General features: G+C 41.6%; 1 protein-coding gene across 1 annotated transcript in view; it reads right to left on the reverse strand.

Annotated features, from left to right (window-relative positions):
• Positions 1–20,681, reverse strand: part of sorl1 (sortilin-related receptor, L(DLR class) A repeats containing) — a 116,635-nt gene that overhangs the window by 72,481 nt on the left and 23,473 nt on the right. The window contains exons 2-5 of the mRNA XM_034700863.1: positions 15,436–15,552; positions 10,316–10,450; positions 8,175–8,336; positions 4,567–4,634 (exon numbers count right to left, since the gene is read on the reverse strand). Of these exons, the coding sequence (XP_034556754.1) occupies positions 4,567–4,634; positions 8,175–8,336; positions 10,316–10,450; positions 15,436–15,552 (482 nt within the window). The remainder of the gene's footprint in view (positions 1–4,566; positions 4,635–8,174; positions 8,337–10,315; positions 10,451–15,435; positions 15,553–20,681) is intronic.

A 20,681-nucleotide genomic window follows, 5' to 3' on the forward strand; every position in this document is an offset into this window, starting at 1 on the left:
ACACCACAGGACACGGACGGATGTGTCACCTCACTCGCTGCAATTTAACACATTTGGTCTGACTCTGTATGAAAGAAAAAATGTGTTGCTGCTACTTCCATGCCTCTGATTGATTATGGTGATGTTTTATATCTGTATGCATCAGCTCAATGCCTTCACTCTCTGGACACTGTTTTTCATGGAGCTCTGAGGTTCATTGCAAGCTTTAAGTCTCTAACTCATCACTGCTCCCTGTAAGCTCGAGTTGGCTTGTCTGCATTGTCTACCCGTAGGCTACATCACTGGCATGTCCTTGTTTATAAGGCGATTCTTAACTTGCTTCCCTCATATTTTTTGTGATTTTATTCATTTAAAAAATACTGGAAGCTCCAGTCTCCGCTCTGTGACCCAGTCACTAAACTTGTTTTTGCTTTCGGTCCCCAGAGTGCGTCTTGAAACGGGTAAAAAGAGTTTTAGATATGCTGCTCCTGCAGGAGAGCCTGGGTTTGAGTGAGCTTGTCTCTTTAAATGTTTTTAAAAGCAGACTGAAGGCTCTTGAGGAAGATGCATCAGCTTGTAGAAGCTTTGACTGATGACTTTTGTTCTGCAATTCATGATATGTTGTCATCTTTTAGAATTCTATGTTGTTTGTCTGTAACTCTGTTGGAACATGATGCTGCCGAACTTGGCCAGGACACACTTGTAAAAGAGATTCTTAATCTCAATGTGGTTTTCCTGGTTAAATAGAATAACATAAATAAATAATGAAAGAGTTCTTGTAACTAGACCCGCGTGGTTTCTTTTGACCTCAACATGTTTCGACCACAAACTTCCTGCAGTCTTCCTCAGAAGACTCTTGTGTTGTTGTGACTTGTCTGTCAGCTGATTTATAGAAGTTACTCAACCCGAATTTCTTTATAAAGCTCAACAGCTTTTAAAGAGGCCATCCTGAAGAGGCTGCTGCCCGACAGTGTTAGGACAGCATCCCAGGTACGTGACAGCATGTAGTCCTGGTTCGCCTCCCTTATGCAAACGCTGGTGTTGGTCACTCTCTCAGCCTCAGCCTTATCCAGGTCCATGATGTGACTTTCCTCTCTTGCAGCAGTCTGATTTTAACTTCTCTTGGTCCCCTTTTGCTTTGTTGCACATGAGCATTTCAGATGTTTCTAACCCAAGGTCATCTACTCAGAAAGCAACAGCTTCCAGCGTTGGTTAGGGAGGCAGAACACCTGCATGAAGGGGCCTACATGCTGTCTTAAAGGGGACATATCACGCTTTTTTCATCAATATATATTGGTCTAAGAGGTCCCCAAAACATGTCTTTAAAGTTTATGCTCAAAAAAACACTTTGAAATCAGATTTTGGCATGCCTGAAAAGTCCTCTTCTTCAGTCCTCCTCAGAACAGTCTGTTTTCTCTCTGACCACGCCCCCTCAGGAAGTGGATGTGCCTCGGCTCTCCAGCACGTTGATCTAATGTTTACATGTTGGCTGAATATACACGGCTGCTCAGAGATCGCGTTACTTCAACCCTCTGAATCTGATCCTGACGGAGAGGCGCCTGTAGCAGGACCTTTCTGAAGGATTGGTCACAGATTTAGTGTTTCTTGTTGTTTTATTTATCAGTATGTAGACGTGTGTCTTGGTACACAGCTACGAACATGTAGCTATGTGGCTATGCTAACTAGCGCTAGCACTTATCCATGATAAATAAAAATCATCCACTAGATCTTCAAATCTGCAGACGTGGGGAGTAAAACCGACCTCTGCCAGAAAGGCAGCAGGACCTTTCTGAAGGATTGGTCACAGATTTAGTGTTACTTGTTGTTTTATTTGTCAGTATGTCGACGTGTGTCTTGGTACACAGCTACAGCTACAGCTATGAACATATAGCTATGTGGCTATGCTAATTAGCGCTAGCACTTATCCATGACAAATAAAAATCATCCACTAGATCTTCAAATCTGCAGACGTGGGGAGTAAAACCGACCTTTGTGTTTATTAAGACAGCCTACAACTAGCATGCCTCCCTCCTAAGCTCCTTGTTAGCACACATTTGTGCAGGTAATGAAAAATGGAGGAGGGATTCAGTATTATTTTATACAGTCTATGGGCTGAACAAGCTCCAAGCTCTGACTCCGTGACAGACTGGATATTGTTGTTACGTAACAAAAACACTGAAGTCTGAAACGGCTCGTTTCACACACATTTACAGAAAGGTGGAGAAATCAGAACAGGGGCAGAATGGATTTTTTTCATTCTCGGGGGGTTTGTAGACATGCCAGGGACACATATTTCAGGTAAAGAACCATTAAAAAGTCCATTTTGCATGATATGTCACCTTTAAGACTTGGTAGACAAAAGGGGGCATGATCGTCCAGTTGCTTCAGGTGGGACGATCAAACTTCTGTAAATCAGCTGACAGACAAGACTAAACATCACAAGAGTCTTCTGAGGACGACTGCAGGAAGTTTGTGGTCGAAACATGTCGAGGTGAAGAGAAACCACACATGGTTTCAAGAGCTGATTGTTTCTCAGAACTGAAGTAGAATCATCAAAGTGAGGGGAACTGGTGGGGAAAAACAGGATGTGACAGCACGAATATTACGTTATATCATCTAACTCCTTACCCTCTCTTTATTGTTTATCATCTGTTAATCATAAAGGTTGGGTTCTGTACTTTCTGTGGCACATTCTGATGACGTGTGTTCATGATAGTGTTGCCGGCTGTTACAGAAGGATTCATTAAATATTCATCAGAGACCGACGACTGCGAGCAATCAGCTGCAACGACACACGCAAACACACAGGAGCAGCCATTACTCCTCTCACTGCAAGCAACAAGAAGCAGCATGCACGCACGCATGCACACACACACATGCATGCACGCACGCACACTCATGTGTTTGCACGCACGCACGCACACACGCACGCACACACACACACGCACACACACACACACACACAGTGTGACACTGACAAAGTGAAAGTAAACATGAACCAGTTCAGCCCTCGTGTCTGATCCTGTTCATCCGTCTAAATAATGAAGTCATTCTCGCCACTCCTCAAAGACAAACACACCGCCTCTCCACCGACACGTTAACTTCATGTGTTTAAAACATCTGAAGAAGAAAACATGACTGAGTGAAACGTCAGGGTTAAAAGAGAATAACTGGACTCTCTTTGTAACAGCTTGTTTGGAGGCGTCAGGGGGAATTCATCTGGCTGCAGAATTATGGTTCATTGAGGTCAAATTCAATCTAATTTATGAATGACAGATATTTTAAAATATATATGAGTCACTTCCTAAAGATGTTGATGAAACCATCTGTCTGAAAATGTTTTTTTTTGTCAAATTTAACTTTGTCTCAAAAGACTGGAGCTGGTACTAACACAAAATAAAGACATGTTACTGCCGCAGAGGCTGCAGCTGCTCAACTTTCACTGAGTTAATGTCTTTTTAATGTTTTTATAACTGCCGTTTACTGAATGTTATATTTCAAAGACATACAATTCATTAAAAGCACTTCAAAAATTAACATTAAAGCATTTTCTGGTTTTTATTATCTCAAAGTAAGTATTTTTAAGTTTCATTCTCTAACTTTTGGAGCCAAAGTGGTTGAGTATTTGAGACTTTTGGACAAGACACCCGCTGGAAATATATTACCCTGATTAAGATTAAATATTAGTGGTCAACAGAAGTCAGCTTTTTAACTGCAGATGCTGATAATCAGAGAGCAGGTTGGCTGCTGGCGGATATAAAATACAGATATTACTTTGTTGTTGTTGTTTGCATCTGATTGAATACAACAATTTGATAATAATAACACCAATTAGTCCATGCATATTGTTATTTAACATACGGTGCACGGGTATCTGAGCCATTTACATGCTTTAAACAGATCTTTAGATTCATTTAAGTCTAGGGCCCATGTATGTAGTCCTCGTCGCAGAGGTCGCCGGTTCGACTCCCGGCCAGTCGACCATCTGCTGCATGTCTTCCCCCACTCTCTGCTCCCCACATTTCCTGTCTGTCTTCAGCTGTCCTGTCAATAAAGGCCTAAAAGACCAAAAATATAACTTAGAAAAGAAAAACAATTTTTTTTATTTAATTCACGAAACAGAAAAAAAGGATTGTGCGATTCTAAAGATTTTGGAACATGACTGATATTTCTGCCAGAAGCAACAGGAATATATCAGAATTGATATTAAACAGCAGCCAGTGACTTTTATACATTTGATATGCTGTCATTCAGGATGGATAAACATGTTATTATTAAGTTGAATGTCTCTATAAATAGACCTGAGCATTGTTCAACAGCTATGTTACAATAATTTAACTCAGACTTCTCTCATAAAGGGCCCATGCAGCAATAATTAACCACATTAACTCACAACCCGGAGCACACATGAGCAGCATTAGTCATCATTAGTGCCTGAAGGCCTGGTATTACTTTGTGACTTCACTGTTGTTTCTGGAAGGCCATGTTTCCCATTTCCTGCACACACCGAGGCCCTGAATGCAGCACAGAGTTCAGGACATTTGTGATACGCAGAATACACAACCTGAGACAGTGGATGTGTCTTACCAAAAGTAGGTCTTCACGTGCTCCTGGATCAACAACCATGTCTCCCCAAAGTCGTCTGATTTCCACAGCTGCAGGAGAGAGAGGAGAGACAAGAGGAGGAGGAGGAGGAGGAGGAGGAGGAGGAGGAGGAGGAGGAGGAGGAGGAAGAAGAGGAAGAAGAGGAGGAGGGGGATGGTGCACTGTAAAAATGTAGGTCAAGCTCATTCCTTTCGTTTTGGCTCCTGCACATGTGACATGAGAACAGTAAAGAGCCGTTTGGCGGTTCGTTCTTGAACTCAGGGCAAGGACACCAAACACAGCTTCCAGGCTGATACCTTAGCAACAGATACTTTCCTCTGCTGGTTCCTTCTCAGTGAGAGGAACTAAATCAGACACGTGCAGAATACGTGAGAGCAGCTCGACTCTGAGAATGAAGCGTTTCAAACTGAACCCAATCACAAGGGAATCAAGTACCTGACAATACACATGTGCAGTTTAAGCATGCATGAAAACAGTTTGTATTTGCATCAAAAGTTCATCTTTATTCTCCAAATTTAGTTTCAGACATTGAAGTTTAATGCGAACACCACTTTTGATTTTGCTCCAGTTTTCAAATGAAACATGTGAGGGTTTCTCTCTGCATGAAAAGAGGCCTCTTCCTCTCAGGTTTTATAATTCCACTAATTTGTAGAAATCCTTGTGATTAAGCTGGATTAACTGTTTTATCCCCCAGGTGTGTCTGGACCGCTCGCACCAAAGCTGGCTTTAAAATCAGCAGGATGAAACGACTGTCCTGCATGGTTCACATCGACTTTCTGGATGAAACAATAAGTGAACTGCTCCGGTGACATTCCTGCAGTCTGCACGCCAACAGAGAGCTTCCTTTCGGAAGTCGGGCATCATGTTGTCCAATGAAAATGCAGATTTAAGGGTCCCAGCCTTCAGTAAATGTTTGTCTTGATCAGCAGCTGATAGGCAACACCTGTCGAGTGAGCACATCGTCTTAACCACGAAGAAGCCAACAGAGCTTACTAATAGTTACTGTTCTTGTGACTGCTGTGGCTCCTGTTCTGGCAGACGTGTGTGTGTGGTTGTGTGGCTGCAATCTGGTAATGAGGGTTCTTGTTTTAAGTTAAATTGATTTCAAATTAGGAAACCTTGCAGCTAGAGCTTGACTTCAATGATTTCTTTAACCTTAAAGCTCCTGTGACACGTTTAATTTTGTTTCCTGCACATGTCTGAAAGTATTCTGTAATAAAATCATCCTGCTGTCTTTAACGCTCAAACATATCACTCTCTTCATCAAGCTGTAAGATGAAATGGACGTAGGTCTCTGTGACGCCACTCATACCTCTTTTTGACCAACGTGACCTGGGTTGTATTTCCGGGCTGGTGCTCGCGCTGGTTCGGAGCTGGTTGAACTCGAGAACCAACACAGCACCCGTTTGTTTTTCTGCCCGCTCGAGCACGTGGAAGAGGCACGTCATGACGTCAGATTTACGTGACCGCGTTTCCCAGCAGCGTTTACGCGAACTTTCCCTCACAACAACAACGATGGCGGACAACGGCAGCTTGTCTCCTCGGCAGACTCTAATCATGACATACAAAGCAGTCACCAAAACCACTCCAGTTTACCTGGAACCCCTCATCCAGGTCTACTGCCCTTCTCGCCCGCTACGCTCAGCCTCTGAAAAGCGCCTAGTGCTTCCAGCACACAAGGCCTCAAAATCTCTAGCTGGACTCTTCTTTTCTGTTGCCCCTAAATGGTGGAATGAATTGGCCAACTCCATTGGATCTGCAGAGTCCCTCTCTACTTTCAAAAGACAGCTAAAGACCCAGCTCTTTAAGAAGCACTATGCACTTAGCTAGACTGTTCTCCACTGTTGTCCCCAGTGGCAGATCATGTCTTCCAGCTACAGTTGACTCGCACTGTCCTGCTCTACTCTGGGAATCTGTGTTCAGCTCTTGAGTGACCCAGCACTTGGTACTTTGGTCATTAATGTGGTGATGTTAATTGTTGATGATGATAATGGAAGGTCTTAAATGGTTTGGTTGCTTCATTGTAGATGTTCCTTATTTACTTTTGTGCATTGCCTTTACACTGCTTGGCAGTACCTGCACCCAAATGGACTTGAAGCAGTTTGTTACTCTTACTGATCTTGTTTCCTCTTGTTCTAGATCTTTGCTTGTGTTCTTCTTGTTCTCGTATGTACGTCGCTTTGGATAAAAGCGTCTGCTAAATGACATTGTAACATTGTAACATTGTAACAGACCACTGCTTTGCTTTGGAATCCATTAGTCTCTTTTTTGCTGCAGGACAATGGAGGAAACATGTTCTGTTTGTGTTTTTGATCACAGCAACCCCACCCCCCGACCCTCGACCCTTACATAAGCGGTTCGCGGTTCTAGACCAAGCGGCAACCTCCGGTCTAAAAATATGAGTCAATGCAGAAGTGTTAAAAGCTGCAGTTCATCGAGGATCCGCTTGAGGCTGGCTCCGGAAGTACCGGAAGTCACATACATATGAATGGGAAAAAGGCGATCTTTGCAGCATTAATAAACATGTTTACAGCCTGGTACAAAAATGAGTGTAGTCTGAATAGCTCATTTTTTGATGTCCTCTCACTGTGAGGGGGGGTGAATTTTTTTCTAACACAGCAATTTTGAAGATATTGAGATTACCAGTCTTCCAATGAGAGGCACAGCTGTTGGCTAGGAGGCTCAAACTCTGCCTCTTTACGTCACACTGGCTCGACAGAAGCAATATGGCTGCCGCAGCCGATTGGCTTCAAAACAGCTCTCAGGAACAGATGGGTGACGTCACGGATACTACGTCCATATTTTCTACAGTCTATGTTCTAGACCAGCAAAGAGTTGGAGCCACTCTGGAACCTGCTTTCCCAGCCAGGAGCCGGTTCACTTGCAGTTAAAACACGAAAAAACAGTTCTCAGTTGAGCGCCGGCTCAGAACCGGCCCTGAAACTGCCTTGGTCGAAAAGGGGTATCATTGGTTTCTGGAGAGATGCTCTGAAGCCTGATAATGGCGGCCGCCAGGATGGAAATGCTGACTCAACCTAACTTTCAAGAGCAAAGAGGTAATAATAATAATAATAATAATAATAATAATAATAATAATAATAATAATAATAATAATAATAATAATAATAATTCATTTTATTTATAGGCGCCTTTCTGGACACCCAAGGTCACTTTACATGATAGCAATAATAAAAGCAACACTCCACAGTAAATAAAAACATACATTAGAATTAGGTGGATTTAAAGCGGGCCTTTTAGCCTCCCATCAAACAGCTACAACACGCAAATACTCTCAGAAAGATATTAAATTAAGACAGTATACGTTTTGTTTTTTTAAATGGAGCTCTGTGGGTTTCATAGTTTTGTGCACATCGTTCAAATGTTTCTTCAATTAAAAAGCCTGAAATCTTTTATTTTAACTCATTAAATTTGTTGGAGCAAAACCAAAAGTCAGCATTTGTATTTGTTGCAGTGAACACTCTGACATTGCGTCTCTCTCTCGTCTTGTCACACATGAGATTTGTTCAGATGAAAAAAGGCTCCACTACGACCCATTAGGTAAACCTCAGGTGCAGCAGGTCCGTCTTTACCTGCTTGTTGGGGTGTGAGCTGTCGTAGCCGAGCACCAGGTTGGATCTCCGGTTGTGCAGCAGCAGGTCAGTGGGTTTGAAGGGGAGGGAGAAACCCTGCACGCTCTTACAGAAGTCGAAGGTGTTCCACAGGTAGTTGTTGGTGGAGTCGACAAAAAGGTACTGCGGAAGAAGAAGAAGAAGAAGAAGAAGAAGAAGGAAACACCCACGTTAGCACAGATTGAGGCGAAACATTACTTAAAGCTGAAACATTACGTAAGCTTTGAAACTCTGGGAGAAGTCTCACAGTTCAGCGCTCCATCAACACTTTGTATTCCCCAGCCACATTACACAGTCTGATTATGTAATTGCACCGAGCTAATCCCACTTTCCTCAGCTGGCTTTGATGTGCTGTGTCACTGTTTCCCCAATAAATACTCGGCTCTGAGTGTGCGAGCCACGGCGTATCAGAAAGCACAAATTATTCAGGCGGGGAGCGAGCCGAGCTGGTTCTCAGGTGCTTCAGCGGTTTTCTGACTGCAGCGTTTCAACGGAGAGTCAAGGTGCCGGATCACTAATGCACAGAGAACGCTTTGCTAATTCAGTCCCGCTGGGACACGAGAAAGTGTTCAGAGGAGAGCGCTTTGCTGAATAACAAGCGTGTGCCAAGAAGGAAGTGATTCCAGGAGCAGCTAGAAAGCTTATTTTTCCTTAATTAAGAAGTTTTATTTTTAAATCAGCACTTTGTTAAAGTCTGTCAATATTCTGGAGGAGACGTCTGCAGCTCAGAGGAGAGCTGAAACTCCTGTCTCGCGTTGACAGAAGGCAGGTGAGCGTTTGATTGTCGGCCAAATTCCACCAGATCCGTGTCCGGTCCGTCTCCGGTCCGTCTCCGATCCGCTGTGGTCCGCAGCAGGACCGCCGGACAGCTGGAGTCATGTGACCGAGGTTTTCCCGCGGTAATTACTGAATCAAGGATTCTCCTCCTCCTCTCCTCATCCATGTTGTCTTTCTGGTCCTCTGAAAACCTCTGACCTGTTGACTCCAGGCCTGGCTCCGCTCATCATGACGGTTTGTTGTTGTAGTTAAGTGAAATACGATCTGGTGATAACACAGAGTGTTTTATTCTGAAAATTAACCGGATGTTTTCATTTTGTTTTGGTGCCTTACTTCCTGTCCCGCTCCATCTGCTCTGTTGAGATTGATGGGTCATGCTCCGGCATCTGGCAAAAGATAGAAGTCTTGTGTATCTGATCAGGAGGACTCCGACCTGCCGGATCAGAGACGCAGCCGGAATGCAACGGAGCAGATCAAGTGGAAGGTAACACATTGACTAGAATAGAAACCTATCAGATCCGGTGCTGTGACAGATCGGAGACAGATCTGATCTGGTGGAAGTCCAATGTAAGGAGAGCCAGAGCTCACTGCAGGGATTAAATCCAGTCTGCTCTGGGAGCGTCTTTGGATCTCCCAGGTGGAGCTGGACAAACACTACTGGGGCGACTTACAGAACCTGATGACACTCCTTTCTCTGAGAGGAACCCTGCTTAAAAAATCCACATGGTGCATCTCTACTTTAAAGTAGTGTTATCAAGTTTATTCTCTAGCCTGCACCAAGCGTGTAAAAACCAACGGAAAATGCATCAAAGAAGAATTTGCATATTTTAAAACCTGGGCCCATCTTCTAGTTTGGGGTCAAAATAAACAGCAGGTAGAGAAAAGTGGTCAACTCCGTGAAATAAGCTGCATGCCTGATCAAAGTGCATCCACTAGAAGTTCTTAGTGTCAGCACTGACAGGCTCAGATTGTTATTTTACGTCTGTACAGAAAAGGAGAAAGAGCTTTTGGTGAAGATGCCTCTTTGAGCAGAATCAACTGTTGCATCAGTCTCTTTAAAGCCTCCAGACTTCAGTGACAAAAACATTCCTTTGTATTTCCCTGAGAGATGTTTGCACCTCAAGAAAGAGAACACATGAGCATCTGTAGCTGAGAGACTGAAATGCAAAGGTAAACACTGAACAAAAGAGATTAATCTTAGCAGATATAAAGCTGAAACTCAGGGTTCAGACCAGGATAGCTTCGCAGAGTAACTTGATCGTGCACTCTTAGTTTCACAGCGTTGTTCTGCACGTCTGTGTCCGTGTGTCCTGACTCAAACTCACCCTCCTGTTGTCTGCAGGACTGTGGTAGAACTGTGAGATGACCTGCTTGGCTCCTTCTTTGAACTTGGCCCCGAGGAGCTGAAATTTCTCTGAGACGAGCGTGAAGGTGGTCCCGTAATCATACGACACGTAGATCTGGAGAGGAAGAGCAGGAGAGAGAGAGATCAGAGACAACACTCAGTGTGTGGAGGAACATTTGATGGTAAACTGTGCAACTTTCAGAAATTCATTAACTTAAATAAAAGCTTCCTCAACCTTGCACTTGAAGATTTCAGTTCAAGCATTCTCTGGTTTTACCTGCCCTGCAGTCACCTGTAAATGTTCTCTACAAATCCTCCCAAAACACTCTGCAGAGAAACCCTCATTTACACTCAGAGCAGAGGAACAAAGCAGATTAGACTAGAGCATTAGAGAAGACTAAAGGGGGAGAATTAAGAGAGGGTGCATTGATAAAACAGGAAAAGACTTCATCGACATAAATCAATGAAAAGGTTAGTTGCGTACAAATTTGATTGTCTGTTATTGGTCGGTGATGTCATCGTGTTTCAACGCTTGCATAGTGTTCTGGAGTTAAACTGCTGAGGAGTGAGACATCTTTGCATCTTTACTATCTCTGCTCAGAGTGGTGCATGCAAAACAGCAACCAGGAAGTAACAGGTGAACAAAACAAAGCAACATTTCAGTAGCCAGTGCAACACCATCACATCCTGAAACTTCACCCTCAACGCTGCAAAGAAAAGGACGCATGTAACATTTGCAAAGCAGACGTTGTTATGATGGGAGAATGATTGTAATGTGTGAGCTTTTAAAGGTGACATATCACGCTTTTTTCATCAATATATATTGGTCTAAGAGGTCCCCAAAACATGTCTTTAAAGTTTATGCTCAAAAAAACACTTTGAAATCAGATTTTGGCATGCCTGAAAATCCCTCTTCTTCCGTCCTCCTCAGAACACTCTGTTTTCCCTCTGACCACGCCCCCTCAGGAAGTGGATGTGCCTCGGCTCTCCAGCATGTTGATCTAATGTTTACATGTTGGCTGAATATACACGGCTGCTCACAGATCACGTTACTTCAACCCTCTGAATCTGATCCTGATGGAGAGGCGCCTGTAGCAGGACCTTTCTGAAGGATTGGTCACAGATTTAGTGTTTCTTGTTGTTTTATTTATCAGTATGTAGACGTGTGTCTTGGTACACAGCTACGAACATGTAGCTATGTGGCTATGCTAACTAGCGCTAGCACTTATCCATGATAAATAAAAATCATCCACTAGATCTTCAAATCTGCAGACGTGGGGAGTAAAACTGACCTTTGTGTTTATTAAAGGTGACATATCATGCAAAATGTACTTTTTAATGGTTCTCTACCTGAAATATGTGTCCCTGGTATGTCTACAAACCCCCCGAGAATGAAAAAAATCCATTCTGCCCCTGTTCTGATTTCTCCACCTTTCTGTAAATGTGTGTGAAACGAGCCGTTTCAGACTTCAGTGTTTTTGTTACGTAACAACAATATCCGGTCTGTCACGGAGTCAGAGCTCGGAGCTTGTTCAGCCCATAGACTGTATAAAATAATACTGAATCCCTCCTCTGTTTTTCATTACCTGCACAAATGTGTGCTAACAAGGAGCTTAGGAGGGAGGCATGCTAGTTGTAGGCTGTCTTAATAAACACAAAGGTCGGTTTTACTCCCCACGTCTGCAGATTTGAAGATCTAGTGGATGATTTTTATTTATCATGGATAAGTGCTAGCACTAGTTAGCATAGCTACATAGCTACATGTCGTAGCTGTAGCTGTGTAGCAAGACACACATCTACATACTGATAAATAAAACAACAAGAAACAAAGAATCTGTGACCAATCCTTCAGAAAAGGTCCCGCTGCCTTTCTGGCAGAGGTCGGTTTTACTCCCCACGTCTGCAGATTTGAAGATCTAGTGGATGATTTTCATATTTCATGGATAAGTGCTAGCGCTAATTAGCATAGCCACATAGCTACATGTTCATAGCTGTAGCTGTAGCTGTGTACCAAGACACACGTCGACATACTGATAAATAAAACAACAAGAAACACTAAATCTGTGACCAATCCTTCAGAAAGGTCCTGCTACAGGCGCCTCTCCGTCAGGATCAGATTCTGGATCAGATTCAGAGGGTTGAAGTAACGCGATCTCTGAGCAGCCGTGTATATTCAGCCAACATGTAAACATTAGATCAACGTGCTGGAGAGCCGAGGCACATCCACTTCCTGAGGGGGCGTGGTCAGAGAGAAAACAGAGTGTTCTGAGGAGGACTGAAGAAGAGGGATTTTCAGGCAGACCAAAATCTGATTTCAAAGTGTTTTTTTTAGCATAAACTTTAAAAACATGTTTTGGGGACCTCCAATATATGTTGATGAAAAAAGCGTGATATGTCACCTTTAAGACAGCCTACAACTAGCATGCCTCCCTCCTAAGCTCCTTGTTACCACACATGTGTGCAGGTAATGAAAAACAGAGGAGGGATTCAGTATTATTTTATACAGTCTATGGGCTGAACAAGCTCTGAGCTCTGACTCCGTTACAGACCGGATATTGTTGTTACGTAACAAAAACACGGAAGTCTGAAACGGCCCGTTTCACACACATTTACAGAAAGGTGGAGAAATCAGAACAGGGGCAGAATGGATTTTTTTCATTCTCGGGGGGTTTGTAGACATGCCAGGGAAACATATTTCAGGTAGAGAACCATTAAAAAGTCTATTTTGCATGATATGCCACCTTTAAAAGGAGACATGCTGGACGCTCTTCTTTCAAACATAATCACATGAAATTCAATTAAAGCAGAAATAAGATGCTGTTTTTATAATTTGATTCCACCCACAGAAAATGTTGATATCTGAGATTAAGAATACGTCCTCAAATCCTTTCACTGTAACTCAGATTTGATCTCCTGGTTATATAAATACACGAGGACGCTCCACACTTATAACTCTATCACAAAATGATCCATTCCCTTTATCTGTAATTAACTAAAGGGCTAAATTATTCCCTTAACTGCCCGCCTCAGGGGACGATTATCAAACGTCTCTTTATCAACACATTCAGCTCCACGGCTGTGGGTGTTCATGAGAGATAAGGTATAATTAAAAGATATCAGTTTGATATCTTTATGCTGTAATACGAGCTCTGAGAGGTTACACAGTGGAAGAAGAGGAGAGTGTGAAGCAGATATCGAACAGAAAGATTCATTTTTTCTTTTGAATTCGTTCAAACTCGGAGATGTGTGAGTGGACTGCTGCCATAACTTACGACAGCTCTACTACCTGGATGTAAACAAGCACAGGTGATGATGTCGTCTCGTAGCTTAGCGTGGTTCGTCAGTATGTTGATGTCGTAAATGGAGATAAAGTTGTATGTAGGCTGTGTCTGGTTACGTCCACAGTTGGTGGTGCTAGCTCTGCTATCCTTAGTCACCCTCAGTGAACCGACATCATTTACCCACAGACTCTGATCCTGTGTTAAGCCGTGTTGTCTTACCTACAGACTAGTCAGATAGTCAGAATCTAAACATCCATTCACACAACTAAGTAAATAGTCAAGTCAGGACATCGCTAAACCTTCATTTGTTCTTGAAAGGACTTTAACTCCTCATTTCTACATCAGGCACATTAGAATGAGCAAAAAGGATAACATGTCAATCACTGATACGGTAGACTTTAATTAAACAGTTAGAAGGCTTGAAAACAAAGTCCTGAGCTCTGCAAGAGAGGTGAAGTTTAGGACAGCTGAAAAGAGGCAGGAAATGTGGGGAGTAGAGAACGGGGGAAGACATTCAGCAAAGAGTCGTGGCTGGGAGTCTAACAAGCAACCACTGCAGAGGGGATTGTAGCATCAATACATGGGGTGCATGCTCAAACCACTATGCACCTTACACCTTACATTAACAAACACACACACACTCTTTTTTTCACTACTGTAGTTTATTTTATTTTCCTTATTATTTCTTTGTTCCTTTCTCTTTATTTATCTCCTTATTTTTTTATGTATGTATTTATCCTGTAACCTCTTGAGTCCTTTGCCTCCCTCCTCCTCCTTCCACCACAGATCCACAATGAATAGAAAAGGGTAAAAACACCCTGAACCGTCCCACCAGGCTCCTTGCCTTGCCTTGCTATGCATCTGGATCTTTTTTTAAGATGGAATATGAGGCTTTATGTCTTATTTTAACACAAAAATATAAATGACAAGTGTTTTAATCTTGAGGTATGGATATTGATTACAGTCTTAAAGTAAAGCCTTAGTCTGAAGTCTTAAACGCAAATGTGTCACATTTTACAGATGTATATTTTGGGGAAGAAAGCTGTTCTGTTTTATTCAAAGTCTTGTGGCTTTACAGTTATGCAACAAGTCTAACCACTTCTTTTTTTTAAACATCATCTTTGCATAAACGTCTGTCTCTGTATGAATTCTTCTTCTTCTGCAGTCAGACAGATGTAATATTGATCTGCATCTGACTGGGGTTAGGAAAAGCATCTAAATAAGGTATTTCTATGATGCTGTGGCTGATACAGCTTGTTTCACAGCTGTAAGCTGAAGTCATTTTGTCCTTATTAGTCATTGAGACCCTATAAAAATAAGGTCAAGGTTCAATAATATAAATAAAAGGTAAAAAAAGAGACTTTTACTTAAAACATTAGATCATTTCTTACTGTTAACTTCTCACCAAGCAAGCTCTGACAGGAAGTGACTCTGAAGTAGAACAGGTGGGGAAGTCAAACTGAGAGATAAAGAGGAACAGGTTCAATGACAGGGCTTCAGGCTCCTCTAACTGTCTGTTTGTTTGTTTGTTTGTTTGTGTGTGGGTGTGTGTGTGTGTTTGTGCATGTGTTTTAAGGTGGCAGATGGAGGGCTCAATCTGTGGCTCAACAATCAAAACATCACCAGAAACATGAGAACCATGTTAGACGAGTGTGAGCACACACACACACACACACACACACACACACACACACACACACACCTCCTGCTGAATTATTGAGGTCAGTCGATGAAGACGACGTAAACACTGAGAGATGTTTGAGTCAGAGCTTACATTAAACAGTCGATCTGATGCGTGGACTCGTTCAGGTCTACTCACCGAGCTGGTTTTCAGCACGCTGGTTCCGGCGCTGTCTCGGGCCAGAGCTACGATGACGTTGCTCTTCTCCCCGGCCCAGTGCACCACCATCTGGTTATGAGAGTCGTTCAGGTTGGCCTGTAGACAAAACAAGCTGAATTAGAGGTGAAGCATCAGGGTACGATGCAGGTAGGGCGAGTCAATCTTCACTACAGAGAAACTGGGTCACTGCCAAGCAGGAGAACGGAGGCATACAAGAGCAGTGAATGAGATTTAAGGGTCAGGAACGAAACGTTAAATATTGATACCAGAGTGAAATTAAAGTCATGAATCTTCCTGGTGTTTGCACTGAAGTCTCAATATCCAGAGTTCTGCAGAAGCACACACACAGGAGGTGGAAAGCAAAAATAAAAACATCCTCTTCAGTTATTTCAGCGTGTTTGCATTCAATGCAAACTCATCTGTTTCCAAACACCAGTACAGACCGCAGTCTTCCAGTTCCTCCAGGGCTGCAGAGTTTCAGGTTTGGTTTTAAGGATGAAATAATAGGAAGCTGATCCAGTCATGAAACCAGTTCTTGTTTTGCTGGTTTGTGAATATTGCAGTTTCAACCATAGACTGTATAAATAATGGACGTGGTCTCTGTGACGTCACTCATTTGTTTCTGAAGCGCTGTTTTGAGGCCAATCGGCGGCGGCAGCCATATTGGAAATGTTGTACTCAACATAACTGCTGTTGTGCGAATGTGAGGTAAAGAGGCGGGCTTTGAGCCTCCTCGCCAACAGCTACAGTGTTCCTGACTGTCAAACAAGTCAGCTGTGCCTCTCATTGGAAAACTCGTAATCTAAATATCTTCGTAATTGCTGAGTTATAAAAAAATTCACCCCCAGTACAGTGTGTGCCAATAGAGAAATGAGCTATCCAGACTACACTCGTCTTTTGTACCAGGCTGTAAACATGTTTATTACTGCTGTAAAGATCAGCTTCTTTGAATTGTTGTGTATGTGGTTTCTGGTACTTCTGGAGCCAGCCTCAAGCAGATCCTCGATGAACTGCAGTTTTTAGCACTTCCACATTGGACGCATATTTTTAGACCGGAGATTGCCGCCTGGTTTCAACCAATCACATGGAACATTAGCTGATTGAGACCCGACAAAGTCATAGACAATTTCAATGATGTAGGCTCAGTGATGTCACGTGTTAGTTTCTGAAATGCTGACTCCAACTAACTCCAGACTTGCCTAGAAAGCAATATGAGGTAGAGTTGAGACCAAAGCTTGGGGCTGCAATGCACCCACCTGTCAGTTGAGCTAGCCACGCCCCTAGTTTTGCTCAATGCATAAGTCTTTGTCATGATAAAGTCAAGATGAATGAGTTATAAAGATTTTTTGCCATCGTACGGTTGTTAGAAATACAGAAATGAGCACAAATCCCTTCATGCAATTGACAAACCTGTTCCAAGAAGTTCAAAATAAATCAAATGTGAGAGCCCGCAAGAAGCAGCCTCAAAAGAAACGTCTCAGACTGGTGCAAGGTGCCAAACACAGCTGTGAAAGCCACAGCAATAAATGCTTTATGGATGGGATTATGCAACATCAAGAGAGGAAATTAGTTCCTTTAAGCACTGTTGGGCAACTCACATTCAATTCATGCTTCAACAATGAAAACATCTTATTTCATATGTTCATGAACTGTATCATCTTTGTCTTTGTGTGTGAGTGTTTAACCACAACAAACATCAACAAAAGAGGATTTATTTAATGCAGCAGCCATATTTAAAGGTCCCAGTTTCATGGTTACAACTGTGCAAAAAGCAGAAATTAAAGTTGTAGTTATGTTCCCGTGCTTTGTTATCTCTAGCTACAGGAAGTTTTGGACACTGATGGCGTCCCTCTTTGCAACACTTGGGAATGAGAACTACCTTCACTGACACCCATCCATTAATCTGAAGGTGATAATGTTTCTTACTCTGGAGTGAGGACTGGTGTAATAAATCAGCTGGATCTGCTGACTGTCTCAAGAACAGATACAGACATCTATTCAGCTCACCATATGGCTTAAATCTGAGGCCTCAGCAGACAGCGATGACTTTTTACTTCAGTGTAAAACCTCAACCATAAAGCTGCAAATCTGTTACGATTTAAAGACCAGAGCGCCCAGACGAGCTCATCCCTCTTCCTCCCCTTTTAAGACTCACTTACTTTGTCTTCAGTGTCCCAACTGTCAAACTAACACAATGAAGAAAGATAAAGATCAAGGAAGTGAAGCTGCCTTCAGGGCCGCATGACAACTTATTAAAGTATGCAAACAAACGAGGCGGAGACCCGAGATAACCTCATGCTGAATCTGTCGGAGCGGCTCATAAACAAAATGTCACATTTATCCACGAGTCAACAAAGGTTGTGTTTGTAATCACAATGATTTAATGAGTCAATGTTAAAGCTGCATATGGAAAAATACCCAAAGAAAATAGACTGATGAGAGCAATATCCTGAAGTTTGTTCTCTAACTTCTATGAACTTTTTTTGGTCTCCTCGCCAACAAACTCTACTTTTATAGACTTCATTGTGAGACGTAGGAAGAAACAGGAGGAATAGACTGTCTTATGTTAGGTTAGGATGATCAGCGGGCTGTTATCTCACAGTGATGAACCTCCAGAGAAAAATAACACAGCTCTGCAGTTCATTCTGACATACAAACAGTGTTAGCATCGTCAGTTTGTTGCTCTGCATACTTCTTATCATCATCTCACATGCTGAACAATGCACCTGCATATTGTGTATTTGTTAAGTATCGTGCAGGCCTCATTGTGGTTTTTGATTGCATAGATAAGTCCAGTAGTATGAAGGATGTTTAAAAGACTGCAAAATTAAATAAAAAAAGCAGAAGCTGTGAACTCCATGTTGCATGAGCTCAATAACACAAAACACTCTGAACTCAGATTGAAATGTGTTTTCATGACTAACCAGTAAAATATAGTAATTATTATTTAAAAAAAGACTTCTTCTGCATTTACATTTTTTTCTTCTTGGGCAATATAATTTTACTAAAGGGCAAAATATTCTTCTGGTGCAAAATTAACAATCACCATGAAATACAAAACATTTACCGAACCATATATTGCGTATTTACTTATTTTATGCACATTATCGACCATATTTATGCATTTCACGTATTCACTGTCCTAATTCTACTGAGCAATAAACATATTATCTGTGCATTTAACATTATCTACCATGCAGTACTGAAACTCTGTTCAATATATGGGTTCGCGCTGAAAACTGTTCAATGGTTTAAAAGCTACCTGAGCAGTAGGAAGCAATGTGTCAGGGTTGATGGCTTAGCTTCTGACTATATGAATGTAACAAATGGTGTCCCGCAAGGGTCCATATTGGGTCCTATCTTATTCGTCATCTATATCAATAATTTATGTAAAAATGTAATGGATGCAAAGTTTCATTTTTATGCGGATGACACCGTTTTGTACTCTTCAGCTTCGTCCGTATCAAGTGCAATTAGCAAACTGCAAGCTGCATTTAACACAGTACAAATGAATCTTTGTAAACTAAGGCTGGTTTTAAATGCCGACAAGACTAAGGTGATGTATTTCTCCAAGTCCAAGAGGACGGTGAAAAATGAGTCTAAGATTTTCACCTCCACAAATGAGGAAATCGAATGTGTCCCAACATTTAAATACTTGGGTTTTCTCTTAGATGAAAATCTTTCTTTTAATCATCATATTGAGAGTCTTACTATAAAAACTGAGGGTGAAATTGGGTTTCTTTTATAGAAACAGACACTGTTTTTCCTTTGCTGCGTGTAAAAAGCTCATTCCAGCAACCTTTGTATCTGTAATTGACTATGGTGATGTTCTTTATATGCATGCTTCCTCAGCCTCTCTGAAAATGTTGGACTCTGTGTACCATGCTGCATTGCGGTTTGTTTCTGGTTTAGGTTTCCGCACACATCACTGTATCTTGTATGAGAAGGTGGGCTTGTCTTCCTTATACAACAGAAGAATGGAGCATTGGTATGTCTTTCTTTATAAGGCCATACTCCAGGAGCTGCAGTCTTATTTATGCTCCTTATTGACTCCTAAAGTTGTCTGTGGCTGTCATCTTCGGTCCCATGGACAAATTCTTTTTGTCATTCCTCAGACTCGCTCTGTCTTTGGTAAAAGTGCTTTTAATGTCTTTGCTCCGTCTTCTTGGTCTGAGCTTCAGGGTCGCTTGAAACTGGACTGTTTAATTCGATTGGAGGATTTCAAAGCTAGGATAAAGGATGATCTGAACAGCTTGTGCACATGTTTTAAAGCTTAACACTGCTAATTTATAAATCAATGTAATAGTTACTTGCCACTGTATGTTTTGTCCTGTTCTATTTGTGAAACTTTTTATGCTGCTGTCTTGGCCAGGACTCCCTTGAAAAAGAGACTTTGTATCTCAATGGGAATATTCCTGGTAAAATAAAGGTTAAATAAAAAATAAAAATATATATATATACATATCTAATGTGCAATACACACACTATCTCCTTTGATATACAGTATCTACAGTGCTATATACATATTTGTTTGTATTATACCTTATTAACAGTGCAATTCACATATTCAATTTTGCAATGTGCATTAACTACTGTACAATATACATTGTCTGACCAAACCATAATCTCACCATGTCAACCTGTCACTACTGAATCATTCTAATACTGCCTGTAATTACTACTATTTAATCCATTTGTAACATTTGTATATATCTAAATTTTAATTCTATCTTTGTTTATCTATTATTTTTGTAATATTATTTTATTTTACTAATTGAAACTTCTTTCTTGATTGTACTTTTGTCTGGGTTGCTGCAACAACTGAATTTCCCCCCTGGGGATCAATAAAGTAATATCTTATCTTATACATTATCTACCATTCAAAAAACATATTAACTGTTTAATATGCATTGATTTAATTGAATGACTGTTTGTTTTTTACTGTGAATGACTGAAAGTTTTTCATCCTGTCTTTATTTTCATTGTACAGTCTGCATTGACAATAAAGTCTTCTATTATATTCTATTAAAGGTGACATATCACACTTTTTTCATCAATATATATTGGTCTAAGAGGTCCCCAAAACATGTCTTTAAAGTTTATTGCTCAAAAAAACACTTTGAAATCAGATTTTGGCATGCCTGAAAAACCCTCTTCTTCAGTCCTCCTCAGAACACTCTGTTTTCTCTCTGACCACGCCCCATCAGGAAGTGGATGTGTCTCGG

This window comes from Notolabrus celidotus, chromosome 14 (assembly GCF_009762535.1).
Source record: "Notolabrus celidotus isolate fNotCel1 chromosome 14, fNotCel1.pri, whole genome shotgun sequence".
Classification (NCBI taxonomy): Eukaryota; Metazoa; Chordata; class Actinopteri; order Labriformes; family Labridae; genus Notolabrus; species Notolabrus celidotus.